The sequence below is a fragment of the Oncorhynchus mykiss genome, chromosome 6 (genome assembly GCF_057628025.1).
Source record: "Oncorhynchus mykiss isolate SJ-2025 chromosome 6, ASM5762802v1, whole genome shotgun sequence".
Lineage (NCBI taxonomy): Eukaryota > Metazoa > Chordata > Actinopteri > Salmoniformes > Salmonidae > Oncorhynchus > Oncorhynchus mykiss.
In genome coordinates, this window is record NC_143027.1 from 46003125 (window position 1) to 46029524 (window position 26400).

General features: G+C 43.1%; 1 protein-coding gene across 2 annotated transcripts; it reads left to right on the plus strand.

The window, feature by feature from the left end:
* Positions 1-332: 332 nt before the first annotated feature.
* Positions 333-24688, plus strand: LOC110526036 (heparan sulfate glucosamine 3-O-sulfotransferase 1). Of its 2 annotated transcripts, none has more exons than XM_021606627.3 (5): positions 333-657; positions 19116-19515; positions 19742-20006; positions 20300-20474; positions 22571-24688. In XM_021606627.3, the coding sequence occupies exons 2-5, from the start codon at positions 19279-19281 to the stop codon at positions 22797-22799; spliced, it is 906 nt and encodes a 301-aa protein (XP_021462302.1). In that variant the 5' UTR covers positions 333-657; positions 19116-19278; the 3' UTR covers positions 22800-24688. The 2 variants fall into 2 exon arrangements, 1 of the variants encoding a protein (XP_021462302.1); XR_016496700.1 differs by having other exon boundaries at positions 334-657; positions 20300-22398; positions 22571-24189.
* The last annotated feature ends 1712 nt before the right edge of the window (positions 24689-26400 follow it).

The following is a 26400-nucleotide window of genomic DNA, read 5'->3' on the forward strand; positions in this document are numbered from 1 at the left end:
TGCATAGTAACAAAAAAGAGGGAAAGATTCAAATGTTAAGTCTTATGTCCCTTCAAAGTGTTGGGATGAAAGATCGACAGAGAAAGTATGTGAAAGACAACGAAATCAGAGAGAAGAATGGGAGAGAGGGGTTGATGGAGAGAGAGCAGGGGGCAGGTGGAACAGGGAGGAGGGATTTCCCTAAGGGGTCGATGTGTTTGTGCTTGCTTTGCGCTCTCTCTCTCTCTCTCTCTCTCTCTCTCTCTCTCTCTCTCTCTCTCTCTCTCTCTCTGTCTCTCTCTCTCTGTCGCTCTCTCTCTCTCTCTCTCTCTCTCTGTCGCTCTCTCTCTCTCTGTCAGTCGCTCTGACACTCAACGGAATCACACTCAACACCACACTCTCACTCACTCACTCACTCTTTTTGACACAGAGGCAGAGACACACACACATATCCTCAGTGTAACGCGGGGCAAGCACACCACAAACAGCAAAGAGGAAAGAGGAAGAAAAGGAAGGAGGGAAATAAAGGAGGAGAAAGGGAAAACATTGAGTTATCTAACACTTAGATTTTCTCAGAGGCTTTGAAAGGAGATCAGACACAGAGGAGTTGAGAGAAGAGGAAAACAGGAGGAAGACAGCGGAAACCCTAGACACAGGTTCAGTGTCACAGTGACTTAGGTAAGACCTCTCTCTCTCTTATTCACACACTGAATTTTTCACACACTTTTAATATTAAGATCCTTTGAAGTATAAAAAAAGATATATACACAATACCATTCAAAAGAAAATCAAATTTTTTGTCCATTAAAATGACATCAGAAATACAGGGTAGACATTGTTAATGTTGTAATTGACTATTGTAACTTGAAACGACAGATTTTTTTATGGAATATCTACATCGGCGTACAGAGGCCCATTATCAGCAACCCTCACTCCTGTGTTCCAGTGGCACATTGTGTTAGCTAATCCAAGTTTATCATTTTAAAAAGCTAATTGATAATTAGAAAACCCTTTTGCAATTATGTTAGCACAGCTGAAAACTGTTTTTCTGATTAAAGAAGCAATAAAACTGGCCTTCTTTAGACTAGTTGAATATCTGGAGCATCAGCATTTGTGGGTTCAATCACAGGCTCAAAATTGCCAGAAACAAAGCACTTCCGTCTGAAACTCATCAGTCTATTCTTGTTCTGAGAAATTAAGGCTATTCCATGCAAGAAATTGCCAAGAAACTGAAGATCTTGTACAAAGCTGTGTACTACTCCCGTCACAGAACAGCACAAACTGTCTCTAACCAGAATAGAAGGAGGAGTGGGAGGCCCCCGTGCACAACTGAGCAAGAGGACAAGTACATTAGAGTGTCTAGTTTGAGAAGCAGACGCCTCACAACGTCAACAGTGAAGAGGCGACTCCGGGATGCTGTTCTTCTAGGCAAACTTGTATTAGCTAACACAACGTGCCATTGGAACACAGGAGTGATGGTTGCTGATAATGGGCCTCTGTACGCCTATGTATATATTCCATAAAAAATCAGTAGTTTCCAGCTACAATAGTCATTTACAACATTAACAATGTCGACACTATTTCTGATCAATTTGATGTTATTTTAATGGACAAAAAAAAAAAAAAAAAATTTAAAACAAGGACATTTCTAAGTGACCCCAAACTTTTGAAAGGTAGTGTATATTTGATGTTTAATTTGGCCTTAATTGGCTATTAATTTTATTTGGCCTTATTTGGCTATTAGTCCATACAAACGCATTGAATAACAGATTCACTACATGGAAACATACATAGACAGTCCCCAAAAAGTTTGTTCTGAAGTGTCACGGCCGTCCTCCTCTTCATCTGAAGAGGAGAGGCGAAAAGGATCTGAGGACCAATACGCGGCGTGGTAAGTGTCCATGGCCAATCTTTAATAAAGAAAGTAGTGAACACTGAAAACTATACAAAACCAGTAAACAAAATAACAACCGTGAAGCTAATGTGAGCTGCGCTGAAACAAGCCATCAACATAGACAATCACCCACCAACAAACAGTGCAACCCAGGCTACCTAAGTATGATTCTCAATCAGAGACAACTAATGACACCTGCCTCTGATTGAGAACCATACTAGGCTGAAAACATAGAAATGCCCCAAAACATAGAAAAACAAACATAGACTGCCCACCCAACTCACGCCCTGACCATACTAAATAAATACAAAACAACGGAAATAAAGGTCAGAACGTGACATGAAGTGTCTGTTTAATACCAAAAATAAGTGGTTAAATACATGTAAAAAAACTGATATTGGTAGCTAAAACAGACAGATTGTTATGTGGATTTTTTTATTATGCAAATTACATTTCTGCAGGGGTCCAGACATCGGCTCTAGGGGTTATCCTAAATTCAATGACATGGTGACATTAATTGAAGTCGGTGGCCAGTGGGAGTGGTCTGTGAATGTCACTTTGGTGTGTGTGTGTGGGTGTGTGCGTGTGTGCGTGCGCGCGTGCGTGCGTGTGTGAGTGTGCGAGATATAGATGCTGGTAGAGAGAGGAAGAGAGAGAGAGAGTGAGAGAGGGGGGACAGATAGATGCTCACAGAGAGAGAGAGAGATTTATGATATGGTCTTTTAAGCAACAGCTAGTGGAGAACTTGTGGTATGTGGATAGACAGGCAGTGGTGGACACACAGCATGTGTTGTGGGCTGCATATATTACACACCCATCGTGAATCACAACTCCAGCGAAGTATAAACCACAACTGCCTTGGACTCTGAACATCATACTCATGATAGTCATATCCGTCATGTTGTAAGCCAACCTCTCTCACTAATCTGGCATGTGTGACAGTCACTGTACTAGCGGTAGTTCACAACTCCAGGGTAGTGAAAACCAACCACAACAGTCTGATTCAGTATGTGAATATTATGTTCTTGATCCTGTCGTATCAATCATGTTGTGAGTAAGCCAACCAACCTCTCGAACTCATTCAAGATTCATTGTAAATCAATTGCCAAAGTAGGGGGTTTTGCCATTCTCTTTTTATGCTAATTTAAAATGAACCCACAAAATGTATATTTTCAGATTTCCCCTTCCCATTTCCAGCAAGCTTGAGGAAACCACCAGCCAAAGGAGTAAAAGTAAAACTAACCAAACAATGTTTGACCTTTGTAATGTTTGGAAAGTGTAGATGTGGTCCGAGAGATACGGAGGGAGCGATAAAGGGAGGGAGTGACGTAGAGGGGGAGTGATAGGGAGGGGGCGAGATAGAGAGAGGGGGAGCGATAGAGAGGGTGAGAGACATGGTCATCAGAGTGAATAGAGCCTCTGTCTCTGAATCAGTCACTAACCGGGACAACAGCACCATGTGATGTGAGGAGTTGTGGCTTTATCTTTATCAAGACATCCTGTGGCTCATCAAAACAAAATCCCCACATGGCCGGGTCAAGAGTGCATTATGACCGATTCAGGGATAAACCTTTTACTACGTCAATAGTGGTACCATTACTTTGTTTCAGCTGTCTTAGAAAGTCATGTAAAAAAAATCACATAGTACTGTACTTTGAAAAATAGTTATTTTTATCATACAGAGTGTGCCCTGGTGTACTGTACATTAAAACCTCTGTTCATTCAGAGTGCATTCACCTCCTAAGCAGAGTCACAAAGGCACTGTTACATATGGATGAGGTTTACTCTGTCGTAATACCGTACCCTGGCTTTGACACACTGTGTCCTCAAGCTAACTGAGTCAATGCTCAGTCAGAAACTATGATGCATGTGTGGGAAAATTGATTGAACCCATATTGATAAAGCTGCTGTTGACATGGAGATATGGAAGCTATAGAGAGGGTGCCTAGCGTCTCAGATCGTTGAAGAACCCCCTAATTGATCCTGTAAATCGCTCTGGATAAGAGCGTCTGCTAAATGACAAAAAAATGTTAGAGGGACAATGAAGAGATAGGTGATGAGGGGGAGAGGTACAAAGATAAACAGAGAGAGTGAGAGAGATATACATAAACAAGAGAAAGAGAGAGCGAGAGTAAAAGAGAGAGAGGACAGACAGTTTATACAGTGTGCTTCAGTGGTTATAATTACATACATGAGAGAGATAGTGTGAGAGACAGAGAGAGAGAGAGAGAGAGAGAGAGAGAGAGAGAGAGAGAGAAAGTCGCCCAGCCTCCCTGTGCACTGGCCTGCACTGTCTAAGGGGTCTCTGTCCGTCACTGTGTCACCTGGCCCTGTGAGTGTGTGAGTGCAGGCCAGGCTGTGTGGAAACTGTGTGTTTGGGCACATTAGGAGGCATTAGCAGGGGGAGCTTGCAAAGCAGCTGTGAATAATACATGGACATTATTTATGAGCAGAGAGCGTGTCCTCTGGAGGGCAATGAGGCGCATGCTACGGCTACACACTCCAAAAAGTTACAGTGGGAGGGGGGACGGGAAGTGTTTGTTTACTTTACACTGTAAATCGATAGAATCGACAATACCTTTCCCAGTATATTTTCTCACCAGAAATAGCCAACTGTTGATAATGTTGAGGTCATCTAGCGGAGTGTTATTTGACTAAGTGAGTGTGTATTTAGCTGAGTGCTAACAGTGTGTGTTTACAGGAGCTCGGGGAGAAAGTTCATTCATCTGGCAGTCCTCCACCATGTCAGTTAGAGTTGGGGCAAAGATCCTCTCACCTTACAGTACGGGTGGCACAAGTGCACAATGACCTCAGCTCATCATAGACACACACACGCACGCACGCACGCACGCACGCACGCACACACTCATCTTTGTGGAGACAGAGTCAGTGTTTGCTAGACCATCACACTCCAGTTGGTTTAAGGAGAGGTGACAGGACCACCCACTGACCACCAGATGGAGGGAGCAGGAGAGGTCCCACATTACACAGACACCAACAGACAGACGGACGGATGGACACACAGACAGTGTTTCTGGGGTTGGGCTAGGTCTGGCTCTTTGGGTCTGGGGTTAGCTCTTTGGGGTTGCTGGGCAGTGGTTAAGATAAAGTGGGATAAAGTGGGGCAGAAAGTCAGGACAGGGAGCTCTGGGTGAGCTGTTTGGGTGGGCCTAGTCTGTGTGGTCATGAAGCCCCTGGGTAGGATTAGGGTCAGGGGAGAAGGGTAGTAGGGTGGAAGGCTGGAGGGAAAAGGGCATCGGAGAGGAAATGCCAATATAGGACTGGACTCTAAAGACCAAGTCCTATAACACACCCACTGACTGAAAGAACTTCCATGCTGTTGTGTCAATCAATCAAATCCAATCAATCCAATTTGTATCATATTTCTCAGTTTGTACAACTGTAAACTGTCTGTCCCCTAAAATCAGACCAAGGACACCAGACAGTGACATTGGCAAATCTCTGTTGGGCAATACTGTACTACTGTACATGGCATTGGTTTGACCTTGATGGTGAAAACACCATAGGATGGGTTTAAGCTGAAAGCCCAAGGTGGGAGTGAGGGATGAGGGAGGGACTGAGGATCGCACTCATTAATTTCCAGTCACAATGAGAGCCTGAGGACTTGGGGTATGGGGAGAGGAAGGGCGGAGAGGTAGGGTGAGAGGGTGGTGAGCAAGAGGGTGAGGAGGGCGATGGTAATAGTCTTAAGTGCTTGGTCAATCAAAACCCCCCTGCTAAAACCCTGATGTTCTAATGTTTCCACCTCCGCCCCCCTCGTCTCAGTGTGTGTGTGTGTGTGTGTGTGTGTGTGTGTGTGTGTGTGTGTGTGTGAGAGTGTCAGCCTGGAGAAGCAGTGGGGTATACAGCACAGAGGCACACAGGCTATTAGATATGTCACAGAGAACCACTATGAGAATACGAGGGACAGAGAGAAGGACAGCAAGCGAGGAGGACACAGAAAGAGAGAGACAGACAGACAGACAGACAGACAAGAAAGACAAGAAAGACAAGAAAGAAAGAAAGAAAGAAAGAAAGAAAGAAAGAGCCACCCTCGTCCCTTTTCATCTCACCTGCCGAATCAACTAGCCCTGAAAATGGATGGCGCTGGAGCGTTGCGGCCATACCCAGCCGGGTATATTACTTCTACCAATCCTCTTTCTTTGTCAGTTCCTCTCTCTCCCCCTTCCTTCATCTCTCAATCTTAGTCTCATGGTCCCAGGTGAGAGGGTTACAAAGAATGATTTTAGGTCCTTCTCTCCTTTTGCTCTTCACCTTAAGGTAAATGTTTTTATTTTATTTAACCAGGCAAGTCAGTTACGAACAAATTCTCATTTACAATAACAGCCTACCGGGGAACAGTGGGTTAACTGCCTCGTTCAAAGGCAGAACAAGAGATTTTTACCTTGTCAGCTCAGGGATTCGATCCAGCAACCTTTCGATAACTTGCCCAACGTTCTAACCACTAGGCTACCTGCCGCCACTATCATCTTATTTACTATTTCTCTTTCTTTATTTCTCTCCCTCTTTCCCTCTCTCCTCCTGTCTTCATCTCTTCTGTACCCTCTTCCCATATTAAATCTAGATAGGCAGAGTTCAGGACCCACATTGGTGGGAAAAGTACCCAATACCTTAATAGAAAGTGAAAGTCACCCAATAAAATACCGATTGAGTAAAAGTCTAAAAGTATTTGGTTTAAATATACTTAAGTATCAAAAGGACAAATAAAAGTATAAATAATTTCACATTCCTTATATTATGCAAACCAGACGACACAATTGTATTGTTTTTTTAATTATTTACAGATAGCCAGGGTCACACTCCAACACTCATAATTTACAGGTGAAGCATTTCTGTTTAGTGCTTCGGCCAGATCAGAGGCAGTGTGTGAATTGGAGCATTTTCCTGTCCTGCTAAGAATTCGAAATGTAATAAATGTATAAATAGTAAAGTAAAGTACAGATACCCCCCCAAAAATACTTAAGTAGTACCTTAAAGTGTTTTTACTTGAGTACTTTCCACCACTGTTCACTAGCCCATAATGATATTGACCAGACAGACCTCCCCCATATGTCTACTTGCCCCCATTCCAAACACCCATACGCACATCCCCCAAACCACATACACACACCCTTGCTCATATACAGTACAGTACACAGATGTACACACACCCTGCCCACACACATAGATCCTAATTGACTCTGTCACAGACTCTCGGTGGACAGAGACTCTCGGTGGACCCACACACACACACACACACACACAGACAGATCAGAATTGACTTTCTCTTGACAACAAACAGCCAGTGAAATGAGTGACTGTAGTTTGGTACCAGGAGCTACACAAGCACACAAGATCCATCACGGCTTAATGAGAAAGAGGAGTAAAAGAGGAAGTGAGAGTAGTCCCCGTATCCTGCTTTCACTCCATCAGTGATCCACATGTCAAACCTGGTTGTTTATATCCACTGTGATGTAATGTGCCAGATAGTGACAGCAGGCTGTCAGAGCTACAGTACGTTACTGTGTGAAAACCAACATATGTGCTACATTGGACTGTGAGCATGTAAACAAGGGTGTGTGCGTGAGGGGGGGTGGGGAGTTGTGTGTTTGAGTGTGTGCGTGCACACGTGTGTGTATTGGTTGGCTGATATGTGGGTGAAGGGAGGTGCCTGTATGCATCTGTGCGCTCTTAGCTACCTCTGTGCGCTCTTAGCTACCTCTGTGCGCTCTTAGCTACCTCTGTGGGCTCTTAGCTACCTCTGTGCGCTCTTAGCTACCTCTGTACGCTCTTAGCTACCTCTGTGGGCTCTTAGCTACCTCTGTGGGCTCTTAGCTACCTCTGTGGGCTCTTAGCTACCTCTGTGGGCTCTTAGCTACCTCTGTACGCTCTTAGCTACCTCTGTGGGCTCTTAGCTACCTCTGTGGGCTCTTAGCTACCTCTGTGGGCTCTTAGCTACCTCTGTGGGCTCTTAGCTACCTCTGTACGCTCTTAGCTACCTCTGTACATTTGTTTCAAGCCTACATCTGTGCATGTAACTATGTGTGTGATTCAGCATCAGGAGTCAGCGCTCCACACTACACTAGACTGTACCCTGGGACCTTCTGGTGCAGCTAAACAGACTGACAGGCAGCCTGTTATCTTTCTCTTTCTGACTGTCTGTTTTAACCTATCCAAATCTAAATGGCACAGGCTGCCATGTTAACACACACACATGCACACACACACGCTTGCACTGCCCTGTGCCAGACTGCCATGAACAGTAAACTCACACTCCAGACATTAGCATGGGGTGTATGCCAACGCCTGCGCCCAGACACACTTGCATGCCAGAGGCATCTTTAATTAGATCCCAAACACACACACACACACACACACACACACACACACACACAATTTCTTTTACAAACACATATACACTCCCCCGAAACACCCTGTTTTTAACCCAGACACCCCCTGCCCATCTCTCTGACACATACACACACATACACACATCACCATCCTCATTATCAATGCGCCATACACACACAGACTATAGAGAGCTCTTTTGAGTGTTTGATACGATTGACCCAGATCTTAAAGCGCGAATGGCTGGGGAGGGGGAGAAAAGTGTGTCTGGGGTGGGGGGTGTGTGTGTGAGGGGGGAGAGGGTTTGGCGGCTGGTGTGGAGTTTTTGTAAAGAGTCTAATTTGAAACCCAGTCGGGGATCGGTGGGCATATTTCTGCGGTCAGTGTCTTTGCTGGAGAGAAGGGGAGAGAGACAGAAAGAGCAAGAGGGAGAAGGAGTGTGAAAGAGAGGGGGCAGGGAAACAGAGACTTTCTGGACCCCGATAACAGGCGTTATCTCCAGAACGTCTCTCTCCCTTTCCCCCCTCCCTCTCTTTTCAACCCTCATTCTTCTGAAGAACGAGATCTGATGTTCAAACTTAAGCCTGTTCATGTAAAGGAGGAGTACACGCCGAGGGGCTTCTTAAGGCTTTAGGAGTGCCTTTTTGGCACACAAACACACACAAATACTCTAACAAATTCAGATGCTGCATGGGCTCAAGAAGACATCATTAGTCTTACTCCTCAAGGTTGTGACCAGTCTGTCAATGAAACAGACGTTGTCATATAGACACATTCCCCCAGCCGCATTCTGAAAAGTCGCACACACAGATCTTCCCCAGAAAGGGTAGCTTGCCTGTGACAGGAGTTGTTCCTGACAATGTGAAGTGAACAGGAAACACGAATGTTTACCTAGTCAGGTCATACAATTAGAAAGTATTCCAGATCCTACATTTGACTACAGCTTAAAATGTTCTGTCTTTGTTGTGAAAGCTAGCTTCGTTGTGGTAGCTAGTTCATGGAATAGCAAGAACATTTTTGAAGTAGTCCCAAACTCATGCAGTGAGTATGACAGATTTGTCTCTCTCGTGTCCTTGTTGAATTTGTTTATAGATCTCCCTTGGATGATTTTTGTCTATCCACACATGGAATGCAAATATAATGAGACTATTATGAATATTTTCTTTGTCATGTGTGTGTGCAAATACATTATATTGAATAATATGGTTTGGTTTGTTGTGATAGTTGTCTGAAAGAATGATAACACATTCACAGTAGTAATATATGCCATTTGGCTGACTGTTTTATCCGAAGCGACTTGCATGCATTTTTCAGAAGGGTGGCCCCAGCGGGAATTGAACCCGCGACCCTGGTGTTGCGAGCGCCACTCTCTGAGAAAGAGAAAGGAGGAGACCGAGAGAGAAAAAGGGGTAGACCGGGAGAGAGAAAGGAGGAGACCGAGAGAGAGAAAGGAGGAGACCGAGAGAGCAACAGAGAAACAAATGGAGAGGAGACAGTAAGAAATACAGAGAAAGAAACAGACATAAACAGAGAAACAGAGAGAAAGACATAGAGAGACTTTATCTACTGTCCAACAGCCTTGGTGATATGGCTAGGCTGGCAATCAACTGGATTTCACCATGCCACCCCCTACTAGGGCCAATCTCATTGCCTGCGTTACACACACACTCCCGCTGAGAACACACACACACACACACACACACACACACACACACACACACACACACACACACACACACACACACAGACTACATCTGTCCCCTCCATCCCTACCCGCCTTCCCTCCATCCCTCCCTCTGTCCCTCTGTGCAGGATAATCCCCGACACCCCCAACCACAAATACCAGCACCCACCAAAAGATAGTTCTAAGGCACAGAACGGCAAACAGAGACGTGTGTTCATATACACACACACAGAGTAAACACATGCAGATTGAGATACAAAGTAAGAAGCAGCTCACCAAACCATGCAATATTCAAACTAACAATATCCACACACCCATAAACTAGCCAAGAAAAAGCAAGATGAGAAAGAGAAAACAGAATAAGCACTGCTATATTATATAGTATATTATCAGTTTTCAGGTATGAGCCAGATGCAAACAGTGTCGAAAAAACAACAAGTATATTTATAGTACAGGGGCAGGCAAACGACAGGTCAAAGGCAGGCAGAGGTCGGTAATCCAGAGAGGGTGCAAAAGGTCCGGAACGGCAGGCAGTCTCAGGGTCAGGGCAGGTAGGGGTCAATAATCCAGTGAGGTGGGGCAAGGTACAGAACGGCAGGCAGTCTCAGGGTCAGGGCAGGTAGGGGTCAATAATCCATTGAGGTGGGGCAAGGTACAGAACGGCAGGCAGGCTCAGGGTCAGGGCTGGCAGGGGTTAATAATCCAGTGATGTGGGGCAAGGTCCGGAACGGCAGGCAGTCTCAGGGTCAGGGCAGGTAGGGGTCAATAATCCAGTGAGGTGGGGCAAGGTACAGAACGGCAGGCAGTCTCAGGGTCAGGGCAGGTAGGGGTCAATAATCCAGTGAGGTGGGCAAGGTACAGAACGGCAGGCAGTCTCAGGGTCAGGGCAGGCAGGGGTCAATAATCCATTTAGGTGGGGCAAGGTACAGAACGGCAGGCAGGCTCAGGGTCAGGGCAGGTAGGGGTCAATAATCCATTGAGGTGGGGCAAGGTACAGAACGGCAGGCAGCCTCAGGGTCAGGGTCAGGGCAGGCAGAAAGGTCAAAACCGGGAAGGACTAGAAAACAGGAGCAAGGGAACAAATGCTGGTAGGTTTCGCGAAACAAAACGAACTAGCAGCAGACAAACAGAGAACACAGGTATAAATAAACAGGGGATAATGGGGAAGATGGTGACACCTGGAGGGGGGTGGAGACAAGCACAAAGACAGGTGAAACAGATCAGGGTGTGACAGTATATTACATCTATATTTCACAAATAATTGGATTCATTAAAGTTTCCTCTCTCAGCCTAGAAATACTGTTAGTCCATGTGGAACTCTCACAGCCCCACTCACCATGGACAATCTAAGCCTTGTTGTTGTGGTTTTTGCATGGTGCCAAATTGGAGTCACAAGGAGTAGCCTGCTGTCTGCTAGTGGGAGAGAAGCTCTCCTATTGAACAGAGCTGAACTAAAAGCTGGCATGAGCAACAAGACCTCACAAAATTGTGAAATTGACTTCAGAATTCAACGTTTGTCCACGGGAGGTAAAACATAGATTTTTGAAGGTTAAGTTGAGGCAGTCATTCATTCTGGTTAAGGGTTAAGGTTTGGGATAAACAAATAAAAGACATGTGCCTAGCACCGGGATCTGCCTGGGCTAGAGGCCCTCCTCTGACTCTATAATGAAACACCAATCCCTCCCCAATCACTCATTACTGTAAGGTCCACTATTAATATGATAAGTGTCCTTTTTTCATGACTTGACCCTTCATACCAAGTATCTAAAAGTAACTGGATGTGCATACACATACTACCTCTGAACTCCTCTCATATCAGCCGTCTCTGCCAGTGTTGTGATAAGAGCGAGAACATTCATGATGTACTGTGTTTCGGACTGTTCCCAAAGCAAGTTTCTGCCACTCTATTCTTACCGAAATAGTTTTTTTATTTTTTATTTAAAAGTTGTGCGATTAGAACATTTCAGGGAACTGAGTGTGATGCAACGTGGGATTGTAGAATGAGTCATTGATGAGTAGATAAGAGGTTTCTGTGTGCGTTACCATAGCCTTTAGGGTAATTCCTCAGCTATCATGTATTATATTCATGTCTGCATCTTCATGTGAGAGATATATATAGGGATATAGGACAAAAAGGAGAGGGGAGAGAGAAAAATGTTGAAAGAGAAAGAGGAGAATATAGCGAAATGGGGAACGAGAATAATAATAATTTATAAAATGGCTTTTGTAAAGAGAGAGCGAGAGAGAGGGTTCATTCGACTGGTCAATGATCCAAGGCCAGCTCAGTTAATGACCTACCATTGTGACAATGAGTCATCATAATGCTGCATCAAATGTACAAGATCCTAGGGGCATTGGCAAACACAATGTAAGTCACTTAATTTATGTGACCCTAATTGCACCGAATACTTCTGTTTATCCTACAGCTAGTGTATGCAGTAATCATGAGCCTATGAACCAGAGTTACACTGTTAGCACTGAGGCGGTGTGCCCTAGTAGGAAGACCACTTTGTGCAGCCCTGCACCCTGCTCCAAACTAAATTACATGAGTAAGTCTACTTCTGATACTCTTCCCAGTAAAGCATTAAAAACAATCAAGCATCCCAGAAAACGGATAAAAATAGCCCATATATGCAGCTTGAGAAACAAGGTCCATGAAGTCAATAACTTGCTTGTAACAGATGACATCTCTGAAACTCTCTGAATACCTTTGATGATACAGTGGTAGCAATACATGGTTATAACATCTACCGAAAAGACAGAAATGCCAACGGAGGCGGTGTTCTGGCCAATATTCAGAACCACATTCCTGTAAAGCTCAGAGACTGTTGACGTAATATGGCTACAGGTTAATCTGTCTCACCTAAAGCCTGTTCTTGTGGGAAGCTGCTATAGACCACCAAGTACTAACAGTCAGTATCTGGAGAATATGTGTGAAATACTTGATAATGTATGTAATATCAACAGAGAAGTATATTTTCTGGGTGATTTAATTAAATATTGACTTGCTATCATCAAGCTGCCCACACAAGAAAAAACTTTGAACTGTAACCAGTGCCTGCAACCTGGTTCAGGTTATCAGTCAACCGACCAGGGTAGTTACAAACAAGCACAGGAATTAAATCATCAACATGCATTGATCACATCGTTACTAATGCTGCAGAGATTTGCTTTAAAGCAGTATCCAAATCCAAAGGATGTAGTGATCACAATGTATTAGCCATATCTAGGAAAACCAAAGTTCCAAAGGCTGGGCCTATAATAGTGTATACGAGGTCATACAATACATTTTGTTGTGATTCATATGTTGATGATGTGAAAAATATTTGCTGGTCTATGGTGTGTAATGAGGAGCAACCAGACGCTGCACATGACACATTTATGAAATTGCTTATTCGAGTTACTAATAAGCATGCACCCATTAAGAAAATGACTGTAAAACTGTTAAATCCCCTTGGATTGATGAGGAATTGAAAAATTGTATGGGAGGGATGAAGAGAAATGTATGGCAAATAAGTCTGGCAACCCAACTGATTGGCAAACGTACTGCAAATTAAGAAATCATGTGACTAAACTAAATAAAAATCAACTATACTATGAAACAAAGATCAATTATATAAAGAATGATAGTAAAAAGCTTTGGGGCACCTTAAATGACATTTTGGTGAAAAAAAGCCTACTCGGCTCCATCATTCATTGAATCAGATGGCGCATTCATCACAAAGCCCATTGATATTTCCAACTCCTTCAATTACTTTTTCATTGGCAAGATAAGCAAACTTAGGGATGATATGCCAGCAACAAACGCTGACACTACACATCCAAGTATATCTGACCAAATTATGAAAAACAAGAATTGTCAGGATGGAAGAGGTGAAAAAATTATTGTTGTCTATCAACAATGACAAGCCACCGGGGTCTGACAATCTGTATGGAAAAAAACTGAGGATAATTGCAGACGATATTCCTATTTGCCACATCTTCAATAGCCTACTAGAAAGTGTGTGCCCTCAGGACTGGAGGGAAGCTAAAGAAATTCCACTACCAAAGAATAGTAAAACCCCCTTTACTGGCTCAAATAGCCGACCAATCAGCCAGTTACCAACCCTTAGTAAACTTCTGGAAAAAATTGTGTTTTACCAGATACAATGCTATTTGACAGGAAATAAATTGACAACAGACTTTCAGCATGCTTCTAGGGAAGGGCACTCAACAAGCACAGCACTTACACAAATGACTGATGACAGGCTAGGATAAATTGGTGATAAAATTATCGTGGGTGCTGTCTTGTTAGACTTCAGTGCCGCTTTTGACATTATCGATCATAGTCTGCTGCTGGAAAAACGTATGTGTTTCGGCTTTACACCCCTTGCTATAATGTGGATAAAGAGTTACTTGTCTAAAAGAACACAGAGGGTGTTCTTTAATGGAAGCCTCTCAAACATAATCCAGGTACAATCAGGAATTCCCCAGGGTAGCTGTTTAGGTCCCTTGCTTTTTTCAATTTTTACTAACGACATGCCACTGACTTTGAGTAAAGCCAGAGTGTCTATGTATGCGGTTGACGCAACACTATACACGTCAACTACTACAACAACTGAAATGACTGCAACACTTAACAAAGAGTTGCAGTTAGTTTCAGAGTGGGTGGCAAGGAATAAGTATTTCTAAAACTAAATATTTCTAAAACTAAAAGCAATGTACTTGGGACAAAACATTCACTAAACCCTAATCCTCAACTAAATTTTGTAATAAATAACGTGGAAATTGAGCAAGTTGAGATGACTAAACTGCTTCGAGTAACACTTGATTGTAAACTGTCATGGTCAAAACATATTGATACAATAGTAGCTAAGATGGGGAGAAGTATGTCCATAATAAAGCACTGCTCTGCCTTCTTAACAACACTGTCAACAAGGCAGGTCCTACAGGTCCTAGTTTTGTCGCACCTTGACTACTGTTCCGTCGTGTGGTCAGGTGCCACAAAAAAGGCAGCAATGCTGGCCCTTGGATGTACACCGAGAGCTAATATTAAAAATATGCATGTCAATGTCTCCTGGCTCAAAGTGGAGGAGAGATTGACTTCATCATTACTCATGAGACATATTGACATGTTGAATGCAGAGAGCTGTCTGTCTAAACTACTGGCCCACAGCTCAGACACCCATGCATACCCCACAAGACAAGTCCCTCTTCACAGTTCCCAAGTGCAGAACAGACTATGGGAGGCACACAGTACTACAGAGAGTCATGACTACATGGAACTCTATTCCACATCAAGTAACTGATGCAAGCAGTAAAATTAGACTTCAAAAATAGAAAAAAACACCTTATGGAACAGTGGGGAATGTGAAGCAACAGAAAAATAGGCACAGACGCATGCATACACATTAACACACGATGGTATACATACACATACACATGGATTTAGTACTGTGGATATGTGGTAGTGGTGGAGTAGGGGCCTTAGGGCATACAGGGGGGTGTTGAAATCTGTGAATGTATTGCAATGTTTTTAAAATTGTATAAATTGCCTTCATTTTGCTGGACCCCAGGAAGAGTAGCTGCTAATGAGGATCCATAATAAATACAAATACAAATTAGCAGAGTGGAAGTCAAGCTGAATGCGCTGCGTCTCGACAGGAGGGATACTGTATACTCCAACATACCAGGGAGTCACAGGACACACACACTCACACACGGGAAGCATGCACCAACTTCCCACTGGGACACGATGGTTGAATCAACGTTTTTTCTACATAATTTCAATATATACTGAACGAAAATATAAAAGCAACATGCACAAGATCGCTGAAATAAAAAGATCCCCAAAATGTACACCGTTCTAGATGATTCTGTGCTTCCAACTTTGTGGCAACATTGAACAAGATCGCCTTTTTACATGATTTGTCAACTCTGCTTGAAATTGATCAGCTTACAGTGTATCAATGAAATGTAGATAATGAGTGGAATATATTGTTATATAGAACCCAGGTAACCCATTTCAGCAGTGCATTGTACACTACACCATCATTGCTAATGGTAGCACATAGTGATTCTTTCCACTTTGTCCCATTGAAGCACACTGACTGATGGAGAATCATGTAGTATTTACAGCTTTATCCATATATGATTTCCAACATATATTGATGTCAAATTGCTACATTTATGAGGTAAACAATATTACAGTGTTCAGTGTTCAGCAGTTATCAAACTATAGGGGTAACTAGGCACTACATGCTTTTGCTTCATTAGTTATCAGTTTTGAGCAGTTTGTTTAAGTAATAGTTAATTATATTGTTATCAAATGACAAGAAAATCATATCAAAAGTAAAGTGAATATTACATTTTGAAAAGCAGATACTTAGATTGAATATGTATCCAAATCCAAAGAGTGATTTGATGCAGTGAAAAAATGACTTTGTGAATGTGTTCGTTTTGAAACACGAGCCATTTTGATGATCTGTTTTGATTTGTTTTGATAACTCTACGCGAGTTACTTGTTACTTGTGAAATTTCACCAACGAGATTGAAAAAAACTGTAATATCATACATTATAGAAAAATACTAGCCAGTAGCCACCACTTTCAGAGTAAATTCTTCAAAGACAAACTAAACGAAACACCAGGACAAACCCTTCAGCCTTGATAGCTGACTTGATGAAGGTAATGATGACAAAAGAGACACCGAGCAGGGAGACTAGACAAACTCTTCGGCCTTGATAGCTGACTTGATGAAGGTAATGATGACAAAAGAGACACAGAGCAGGGAGACTAGACAAACTCTTCGGCCTTGATAGCTGACTTGATGAAGGTAATGATGACAAAAGAGACACCGAGCAGGGAGACTAGACAAACCCTTCAGCCTTGATAGCTGACTTGATGAAGGTAATGATGACAAAAGAGACACCGAGCAGGGAGACTAGACAAACCCTTCAGCCTTGATAGCTGACTTGATGAAGGTAATGATGACAAAAGAGACACCGAGCAGGGAGACTAGACAAACTCTTCGGCCTTGATAGCTGACTTGATGAAGGTAATGATGACAAAAGAGACACCGAGCAGGGAGACTAGACAAACCCTTCAGCCTTGATAGCTGACTTGATGAAGGTAATGATGACAAAAGAGACACCGAGCAGGGAGACTAGACAAACTCTTCGGCCTTGATAGCTGACTTGATGAAGGTAATGATGACAAAAGAGACACCGAGCAGGGAGACTAGACAAACCCTTCAGCCTTGATAGCTGACTTGATGAAGGTAATGATGACAAAAGAGACACCGAGCAGGGAGACTAGACAAACTCTTCGGCCTTGATAGCTGACTTAATGAAGGTAATGATGACAAAAGAGACACCGAGCAGGGAGACTAGACAAACTCTTCGGCCTTGATAGCTGACTTGATGAAGGTAATGATGACAAAAGAGACACAGAGCAGGGAGACTAGACAAACCCTTCAGCCTTGATAGCTGACTTGATGAAGGTAATGATGACAAAAGAGACACCGAGCAGGGAGACTAGACAAACTCTTCGGCCTTGATAGCTGACTTGATGAAGGTAATGATGACAAAAGAGACACAGAGCAGGGAGACTAGACAAACCCTTCAGCCTTGATAGCTGAGTTGATGAAGGTAATGATGACAAAAGAGACACCGAGCAGGGAGACTAGACAAACTCTTCGGCCTTGATAGCTGACTTGATGAAGGTAATGATGACAAAAGAGACACCGAGCAGGGAGACTAGACAAACTCTTCGGCCTTGATAGCTGACTTGATGAAGGTAATGATGACAAAAGAGACACAGAGCAGGGAGACTAGACAAACCCTTCAGCCTTGATAGCTGACTTGATGAAGGTAATGATGACAAAAGAGACACCGAGCAGGGAGACTAGACAAACTCTTCGGCCTTGATAGCTGACTTGATGAAGGTAATGATGACAAAAGAGACACCGAGCAGGGAGACTAGACAAACTCTTCGGCCTTGATAGCTGACTTGATGAAGGTAATGATGACAAAAGAGACACAGAGCAGGGAGACTAGACAAACCCTTCAGCCTTGATAGCTGACTTGATGAAGGTAATGATGACAAAAGAGACACCAAGCAGGGAGACTAGACAAACTCTCGGGGCGGCTGGAGCAACAACATTCCCCTAAGGTGCAATTAAAAAGGAACACAGGAACCGAACACTGACGAGGTTCTTCTCCAGGACTGCACAACACCCCCCCCCCCCCCCCCCCACACACACACACAACAAGTGAGTGAATAAATAACTCAGCCCCATCAGGCTGGCCTGAACACAACAACAACAATAGAAACAGAGAGACAATGTCAGAGGAAGGATCATGTTACATGTATTGACACCGCTGTGTAGTGATGTTAAAGCCTGGTGAACACAGACACAGCAACAACCTATGTCATCATGGTGCCTTGACTTTGCAATCGCTCTCTACAAGTCCTCCTTCTGTGACTGGTTGCCTGTCTGTTGAGGACAAGTGACAGACAGAACCACCCACGCCAGGACTGAGAGATACCCTACTTATTCCACCAGATTAATAAAATGGAGACGTATCATCTAAATTGTGTGGAACTGTTCATTCTCTGATGTTAGTCCACATCCACATAGTTCAGTGTCCATCACTTCCATATGGTTATTAAAAAACAAATTGAACTTGAACATTAGCCTACTTTTACCATTTGACATTGAACCAAATACTTTGTTTTTTTTCTTTCAATTAATGATTTAATTAACAATATTGCTCCCCAGAGGCGAAACTGAGTTTGACACGTGCAGGGACAATACGCATTAGGGCTGGTATCTTTCAAGGATTTTAGTTCATTCGAAATAATGCCATTGTTCACTAGAATCGTTTTTCATTAATTGGGCTATTTTGTATTTAACAATATGGCCTATATACTAGAAACTAATGGACACATGGACACAGATATAATACATTTATAATATATGAATACAGTTATTAAAATATAAATGATCAAAGTTACAATAGATTGCCATTGATTTTCTGTTAATTGCCAAAATCACTGAAGGTTCCAGTGACTTTCTAAATTACTGGTAGCTTTGAAACCCTAATACAGACAAGAAGTTCCAGTCTTCATGAGTTCTCTACCCTAAATGTAGCTCATTTATATGACCTAAAATATGAACTCAGATATTTAAAACTGCTTTTGACAGTGGAAAATAACTCTTCATTTGCAGGCTCTTCACTGAAGACCCCTGGATCCTGAACCCATTTCACCTAGGATCCCCTACCCCCACCCTCCTCCTCGCCCCAGCCCCACAGCCTGTGGGTATCTTCCTGTACCTGTGTGTGTGTACCTCCCCCTCCTCACCCTCCCACCTCCAGAGCCCATAGTCCACCATGCTGTGGACTGTTCTCCTAGCCCTGCTGGTTCTCCTCCTGCTGCAGACCCAGCTATGTGTCTGTCTACGGGTGCTCAGAGTTGCCGGCTATTCTTCCCCCTCATCCTCCCCCTCTCGTAATGCCACCAAGCAGCGACTACCTGGAGCCATCATCATCGGCGTGCGTAAAGGTGGCACCAGGGCCCTTCTGGAGATGCTCAACCTCCATCCGGACGTAGAGGTGGCCAAGGCTGAGGTAATGATAAATAGAAACATCATCATGACCAGCTCAACTTAAATTGTAAAGCACTTTCACACAATAGACTACTCTCAAAGCTTTAACATAATGGTATGAAAATAGTCATGCAGCATAACAGAATGAAAGAACAAGATAAAATCCTAGAATGCAGACTTTACTGAAGTAAAAAAAAAAATTTTTTGGGGGGTAAAGTATTAAACAACCCTACATACTTTCTTTTTAGGTGCACTACTTCAATGTGGAAGAGCACTACCGCCGTGGGCTGGCGTGGTATCGTGCCCAGATGCCCTTCACCCTGCCTGGGCAAGTGACGGTGGAGAAAACCCCTGGCTACTTTTCCTCTCCCCAGGTCCCTCAGCGGGTCTGGGAGATGAACCCTGCTGTCCGACTCCTGCTGATCGTCCGGGACCCCGCTGAGCGCCTCGTCTCCGACTACACCCAGGTTCTCCATAATAGGGTGACCCGCCACAAGCCCTACAAGTCTCTAGGTAAGTTGCACCGAGGTTAGAGTGGTGACCCAGTAACCGAAAGGTTGCTAGTTCAAGTCCCAGGCGATAGATAATTGGGGGCTGCTTGTGTCAGATCATTACTACCACCACCATCATTCACTTGAGAAATGCAGTTAACAACAAAAATGTAAATCCATCCAGTGCTCCATACCTCAGATCCTGTTCCTCTTAACCTATATGTGTGCCAAGAGTTAGGAAAAAGCAAAGACAATATACATTTCTGCTCTAAATATTATATTACATTCTACTCTATTTCATGTATTCTATTGTAGAAGAGCTGCTGCTCCGCCAGGGCCACATTGACCCGGCCTACAAAGCCCTGCAGAGGAGTCTGTACCACCAACACCTGGACCGCTGGCTGGAAGTCTTCCCCAGGGAGCAGGTCCATGTGGTGGACGGAGAGGCCCTCATCAGAGACCCCTTCCCAGAGCTCCGGAGGGCGGAGAGGTAATGTTATACCTAATGTAATTTTTGGGTGTGTTCCAAAAACACACCCTCTGGTCAAAAGTAGACATTATAAGATTCTGACCTTACGATCACTGATCATCTTCCCTGTAAGGTCGGAATGGCAGGCTGCCCAGGAAACCATGGAGCCGGCATGAGATATAGCTCAGGAAAACATACCTCAATCCAGGGATGGAGATGCTAGGTAGCCAAAGCCACAGCAGACATTTTCAAAGGATAGTCAGTCAATCAGCTCCTTTGTTGTTCAACATGACATTCCATATGGGATGGCTAGTCAAAAATACTACACTATATAGGAAATAGGGTACAATTTGGGACACAGGCTTATACTTGAATAAAATGGCCTAAGTTACACTTTATCACCACGCACTTTAACTTGTAGCCTACATATTTAACCAACCGTGCGTTTTGAATACATTTAGCCTCATGTCTATTGTTGGTAAAATTCACAGAGATGAGCACCCCAAACACAACGAACTGGAAGTTCATTGAAAGGACCCAGAACTAGCAGTCTTCTTCTTATTCATCTTATATGTTATTTTGGCAGTCCACAAACACACGTTAGAGGTGCATGCCGCCACCTACTGTACAGGTGGTAAACTATAGAAAAAATATCCATTGTATTGAAGGGGGATAAAAACAATATCATGTAAACAAACAAAAACAGACAAAAAAAATAACATCACATGGCCCTACACAGGCTGAGGGGCATGTGAGGGCGGAGCATCCTTTGACAAGATTTCTTGCAATGCCTCGGCTGTAAACTCACTGCGTCCCAAAAAGCATACTGCTGCACGATAATTCAAATGTTGTCTGATTTCTTCTTTGTTTGTGCTGTGCAGTTTATGACCACTGCAATAAATGCTGCAAAGTCCACCTTATCTACATGTTATATATCAGGATCCCTTGATTGCCGAGAAACATTCACTGGTGCAGTCTCAATTACCATTGCATCTTCAACGCCACTCGCTCCTTCAACTCTTTTCTCCACCTCCAGATAGGAGACAAGCTGGACAGCCCTTATTCTCCCCACCTCTGTCTCCTTCACCATAACAGCGCAATCCAGGGACTAGGGCATATGTTCGCCACCACCAGTGGAGGCTCCTGAAGGGAGGACGGCTCTTAATAATGGCTGGAACTGAGCAAATGGAATGGCATCAAACCATGTGTTTGATGTATTTGATACCATTCCACTTATTCCTCTCCAGCCATTACCACGAGCCCATCCTCCCCAAATAAGGTGCCACCAAACTCCTGTGGCCACCACAGTTGCAGCATATAACCTCAGCTGGCACACAATTTTTTTCCCCCCTATCTGCATACACTTGAGACATGCCCAAATCTTTTGCATTTATTACACTGGAGGAGCTTAAGAACAACAGCTCTTAAAGGATATTTCATAAAGCCTAGCTTTACATGAGAAGGGAGAGACATTATAATATGGACGAAGTGAGTTTCCTTACTCCATTCGCCACACAGGTCAGTCATCATGCACAAATCACTTAATCTACTTCCTCAGGTATATCATCTGCATCCACTTCATGAGCAACCCCAGAGACAGGCGCCCTGCTTCGTAAATCCATACACAAAACTGCATTCCAAAATATTTTTGAGGCGCAAAGTATGTTCCACGGACACACAAAAAAATCTAACTAAAACCAGAATTTGCGGCTGCCACCAACGCCACCTCACCCAATGCACCCATGAAACGTCTTAGCTTCCATCACAACTTTACTTATTTTGTTTCCTTTCTTTTTCATGACTGTAGCCCACTCATTCTCACTCTCATCTTTATCCGACCCGCCATCAGTTTCGAACAGAACATCCATTTCCGCCATCTTCCCATTGGCCTGAATAAAAAATGGCCTCCAAGAGAAGATCCTTTCATGGCCCACCTGTTACTTTTGTATGTAACTTATATTGTGTAAGATGCTATTCAGTTGCCTCATTGAGGAGATTAAAGTTTTTAATCTAATCTCATCTAATGTAGGCCGTCATTGTAGTAGGCCATCATCGTAAATAAGAATTTGTTCTTAACTGACTTGCCTAGTTAAATTAAATAAATAAATGATCTATAGGTTCCTGGACCTGCTGCCCCGCATCACTCCCTCCAACTTCTACTTCAACACAACTAAAGGTTTCTACTGTCTCCTCTCTGCTGGGGGCCATGACAAGTGTCTGGATGAGTCCAAGGGGAGGCCCCACGCTCCTCTCAGCTCCCGGGCCTTCAGGAAGCTCTGCCGATACTTCAAAGAACCCAACCGCCTGTTCTTTGAAATGGTGGGACGTTCCTTCTCCTGGTGCTGACTGTGCATCAAGAAACAAAAGGCCCTTTATTGCTCTGATACCACCTTTAATGGGACAGAGAGAGGGGACAGACAGGGCCAACTGGAGATATTGGCCATAATAGCAAATATTTGGGATGCCTTTGAAATGGTCACCTGTTCCCTATGTGCACTACTTTTGGGCAGAGAGGGTACCATTTAGAACGTAATCTTAGAGACTCTTAGAGACACTAAGAGCAGGTCAACAGTGAAAAGACATTGGCCTGTGTGAAGTTCCTGTTGATTGATTGCACAGATAGATAGATTGGTGTGTTGACTGTCAGGTAGGGGGGTGGATGGGATGAATGGATGAATAGATTGCTGTGCAGACTGTTGGTTGTGCGGATGGATTCATTTATGTGTCAATTGAAGGTTGTGGGTGGATGAATTGACTGAGAGATGAAAGGATAAAACCACAGATGCACACAGACGATTTTAAAGATCTTTAGAGGTGTTACGTTTTTAATGTTCTCAATTGTCTTACTGTCAATGAGCTGAACCAAGCCAGGCCTGGGAGTGAAAAGCACAACAAGCATAGACTGTATAAGATAACTCTCACTGAGGGACACTATTTCTAACTACCCATAGAAAAAGATGGTGGGTACATTCAATATGGCAGCTGGTCCACCCATCACGGAACATTGACTTGAATGGGAATATCCATTCTAGTGATCTGTTTTTTTTAAATCGTACTACCTGCTGGAGAACATGAACTGAAGTGCCCATTCTCTAATACTGTATGCCTGGTGGTCCTAATAGCACCTGATCATGACTCTTGCTGGTGTCTATCAATGTTGGCCTTGGTTGCACAAACTGGAATGAAATCGAGTGTAAGAAAATAATTACAATAAACTGTGCCATACAATTGTATCGTGAACAATCACGACAAAAACAAATCTTGTCATTTTGATGGTCATTAAAATGAGTTTCAGAGCAGATACCATTGGAGGAAATGTAGAAGTGTACAAAAAATAGAGGGTAGAAGAATGCTTTGAAATTAGATGGGGCTTATTGTTGCACGATAACTGAATGCTTAATTGCATAAAAGGTTAGTCCATCTGAAGATCTACTGTACCCATATGAAGCTATTTCAAACCGAGTCTGAAGATTGAGACTGCTTACCATTTTCACAAAATCGTTTACCATTGTAAAAAGTATAACTGTGAGCTAAAATAATGTCCTCATTTAGATAATCATGTGTACTTATTCTAGTTATTATTCTAATATTTTACTATCAAATGTTCAATAGAAATGTATATTTTTGGGATTGTTGAATTTAGATTTTAAGGTGTTTGAGCTGTAATGCATTGTAAGTTTGTTTTCTAAAATCTTCTTCAATAAATGTGTACTGTTGTACTTTAACCCAGAGAAAATAACTATATTTAATAGAACATAGCGATGGGGGGGGGGGGGGGGGGGGGGGGGGTACCAACTAAAATACATTACTAGGCCTAGACAGAACGTATTGTAAAGATCATATTGTAATGTCTGCTTCCAACCCACTCTCAAAAACCTAGATCCCCTGAACGCAGCTCACTCTCCAGATCCCAATCACCTGAATTCTAATCACCTGTTCACACACCTGTATGTCATTATTACACATTATTTTGTTCAGTTCTTTGCCCCCATCACTGTGAGGTATTATTTGTTTTGCCGTGATTTACTCCTCCCTTGTATGATAGTTTTTGCCCGACTCACTATCGGATTTCCTGTAATCTACCTATTTCCTGATCTCCCGGACAACTAGCCTTTTCCCTGCCTGTACTGTTGCCCTTTTGGACCCCTGTGTATGACCTTCTGCCTGCCCCTGGACCCAGCTACCTGCCTCCTCCTGTGGTTCTTTGCAATAAACACCCGCTGCGCTTAAAACCAGCTCGCTGTCTCCCATCGTGTTCATTACACATATGTCCTATCTCAGCAGGTCAAATACATAATAACACGTAGGGCTTTAAATACACATACAGTGTGTTGACTTTTAACAGTTGTGTGTAAGTCTAGTACATGTATTAGCTCTACACTTACAACAGTTACAGGTCAGCACCATGTATGTGCTATTCTAAAATACAGTCAAACCACAATCTCTATTATTATTATGTATGTACAATCAGGTTCATAATTATTGGTAACCTTGTAAAGATTAGCAAAAAAGTATATATACATATATTTTTTTTAAGTGAAATTATATTATTTTACACCAGGGTTGCCCAACTGGAGGCCTGCGGGTGTTTTTATTTAGCCACCCAAGTTGATGATGCTTAACCAGGGCCCCAGGACCAGTGAAAGCAAAATAGCCCCATAACATCAAAGAAGCACCACCATATTTCAAGGGAAAGGGGATAACTAAGTCAGTTGCACAACTGAATGCATTCAACCAAAATGTGTCTTCTGCATTTAACCTCTGAATCAGAGAGGTGTTGGGGGGCTGCCTTAATTGACATCCACATCATCAGTGCCTGGGGAGCAGTTGTTATTCAGGGTTAACTGCCTTGCTCAAGGGAAGAACATCAGATTTTTTTCTACCTTGCCAGCTCAGGGATTCAAACCAGCGACCTTTCAGTTACTGGCCCAACACTCTTAGCCACTAGGCTACCGCAGGTATGAGGTACTTTTATTCATATGCTTCCGTTTTATCAATGCCAAACCCACCACTGGTGTGCGTGTGGCCAAATAGCTCTATTTTCATGTCATCTGGCCATAGCACCGCCTGGAGTTTGATAAATGGCACTGGCACTTGGACTGGAACCCTGCTTTGGGTAAGATGACCTGAAAATAGAGTTATTTGGCCACATACACACCAGTGCTGTGTTTGGTGTTGAAAAACAGAAGCATATGCAGAAAAGTACCTCATACCTACAGTAAAATATGGTGGTGGATCTTTGATATTATGGGGCTATTTTCTTTTTAGATAGCAGTGTGATGTCTGTAACACCAGCAAGACAATAACCCCAAGCACTAATCAAAATCCACAAAGAAATGGTTAATTGACCACGCTGTTTTGAATAGAAGAAGGCAGTCCATAAGAGCAGATGAAGGATATCAAGGATCTGGAAAGATTCTGTATGGAGGAATGGTCTAAGATCCCTCCCATCGTGTTCTCCAATCTCATAAAGCAGTTCTGAAAAAGGCTTAGAGTCGTTATCCTCGCAAGGGATATTGAAAACGGGTGCCAATAATTTTTTCCCTTATCCTTTTGAGATTTACTTGTTAAAAAAATTACTTTCTATGAGGAATAATATTTGCATAGAATAATATAATTTCCCAATTTTTTGGAGCATACAGTATAGCTCAGTATTTGTATAATGTTTTTAAAGTATTTTTTGCACATCAAGGGTGCCAATAATTATGAACCTGACTGTGGTTGTTCAAGTGTTTTGATATCTATCTTTGTTGTGACAGTCTAACACTGGATAAACATGTAGACTGTAAATGCAGGTTGACAGCAGAAAGTTAATCTCTGGGTCAGACTCAACAGCGAGGAGGCAGCGGTGTAGTGGAGGCTAAACGCAAGTAAACACTTTTTTTGCGGTACAGTTTACTCACCTTTTGCAGAAAAATGTATTGAAAGTGTAGGAAGTTTACACACC

What these genes read in the sequence shown, in the direction of transcription:
- LOC110526036 (XM_021606627.3), top strand. Translation starts at nt 19,279, where the DNA reads ATGCTGTGGACTGTTCTCCTAGCCCTGCTGGTTCTCCTCCTGCTGCAG. An exon ending in TAGAGGTGGCCAAGGCTGAG is followed by an intron (nt 19,516 to 19,741) that starts GTAATGATAAAT and finishes CTTTCTTTTTAG; the next exon opens with GTGCACTACTTCAATGTGGA. An exon ending in GAGCTCCGGAGGGCGGAGAG is followed by an intron (nt 20,475 to 22,570) that starts GTAATGTTATAC and finishes AATGATCTATAG; the next exon opens with GTTCCTGGACCTGCTGCCCC.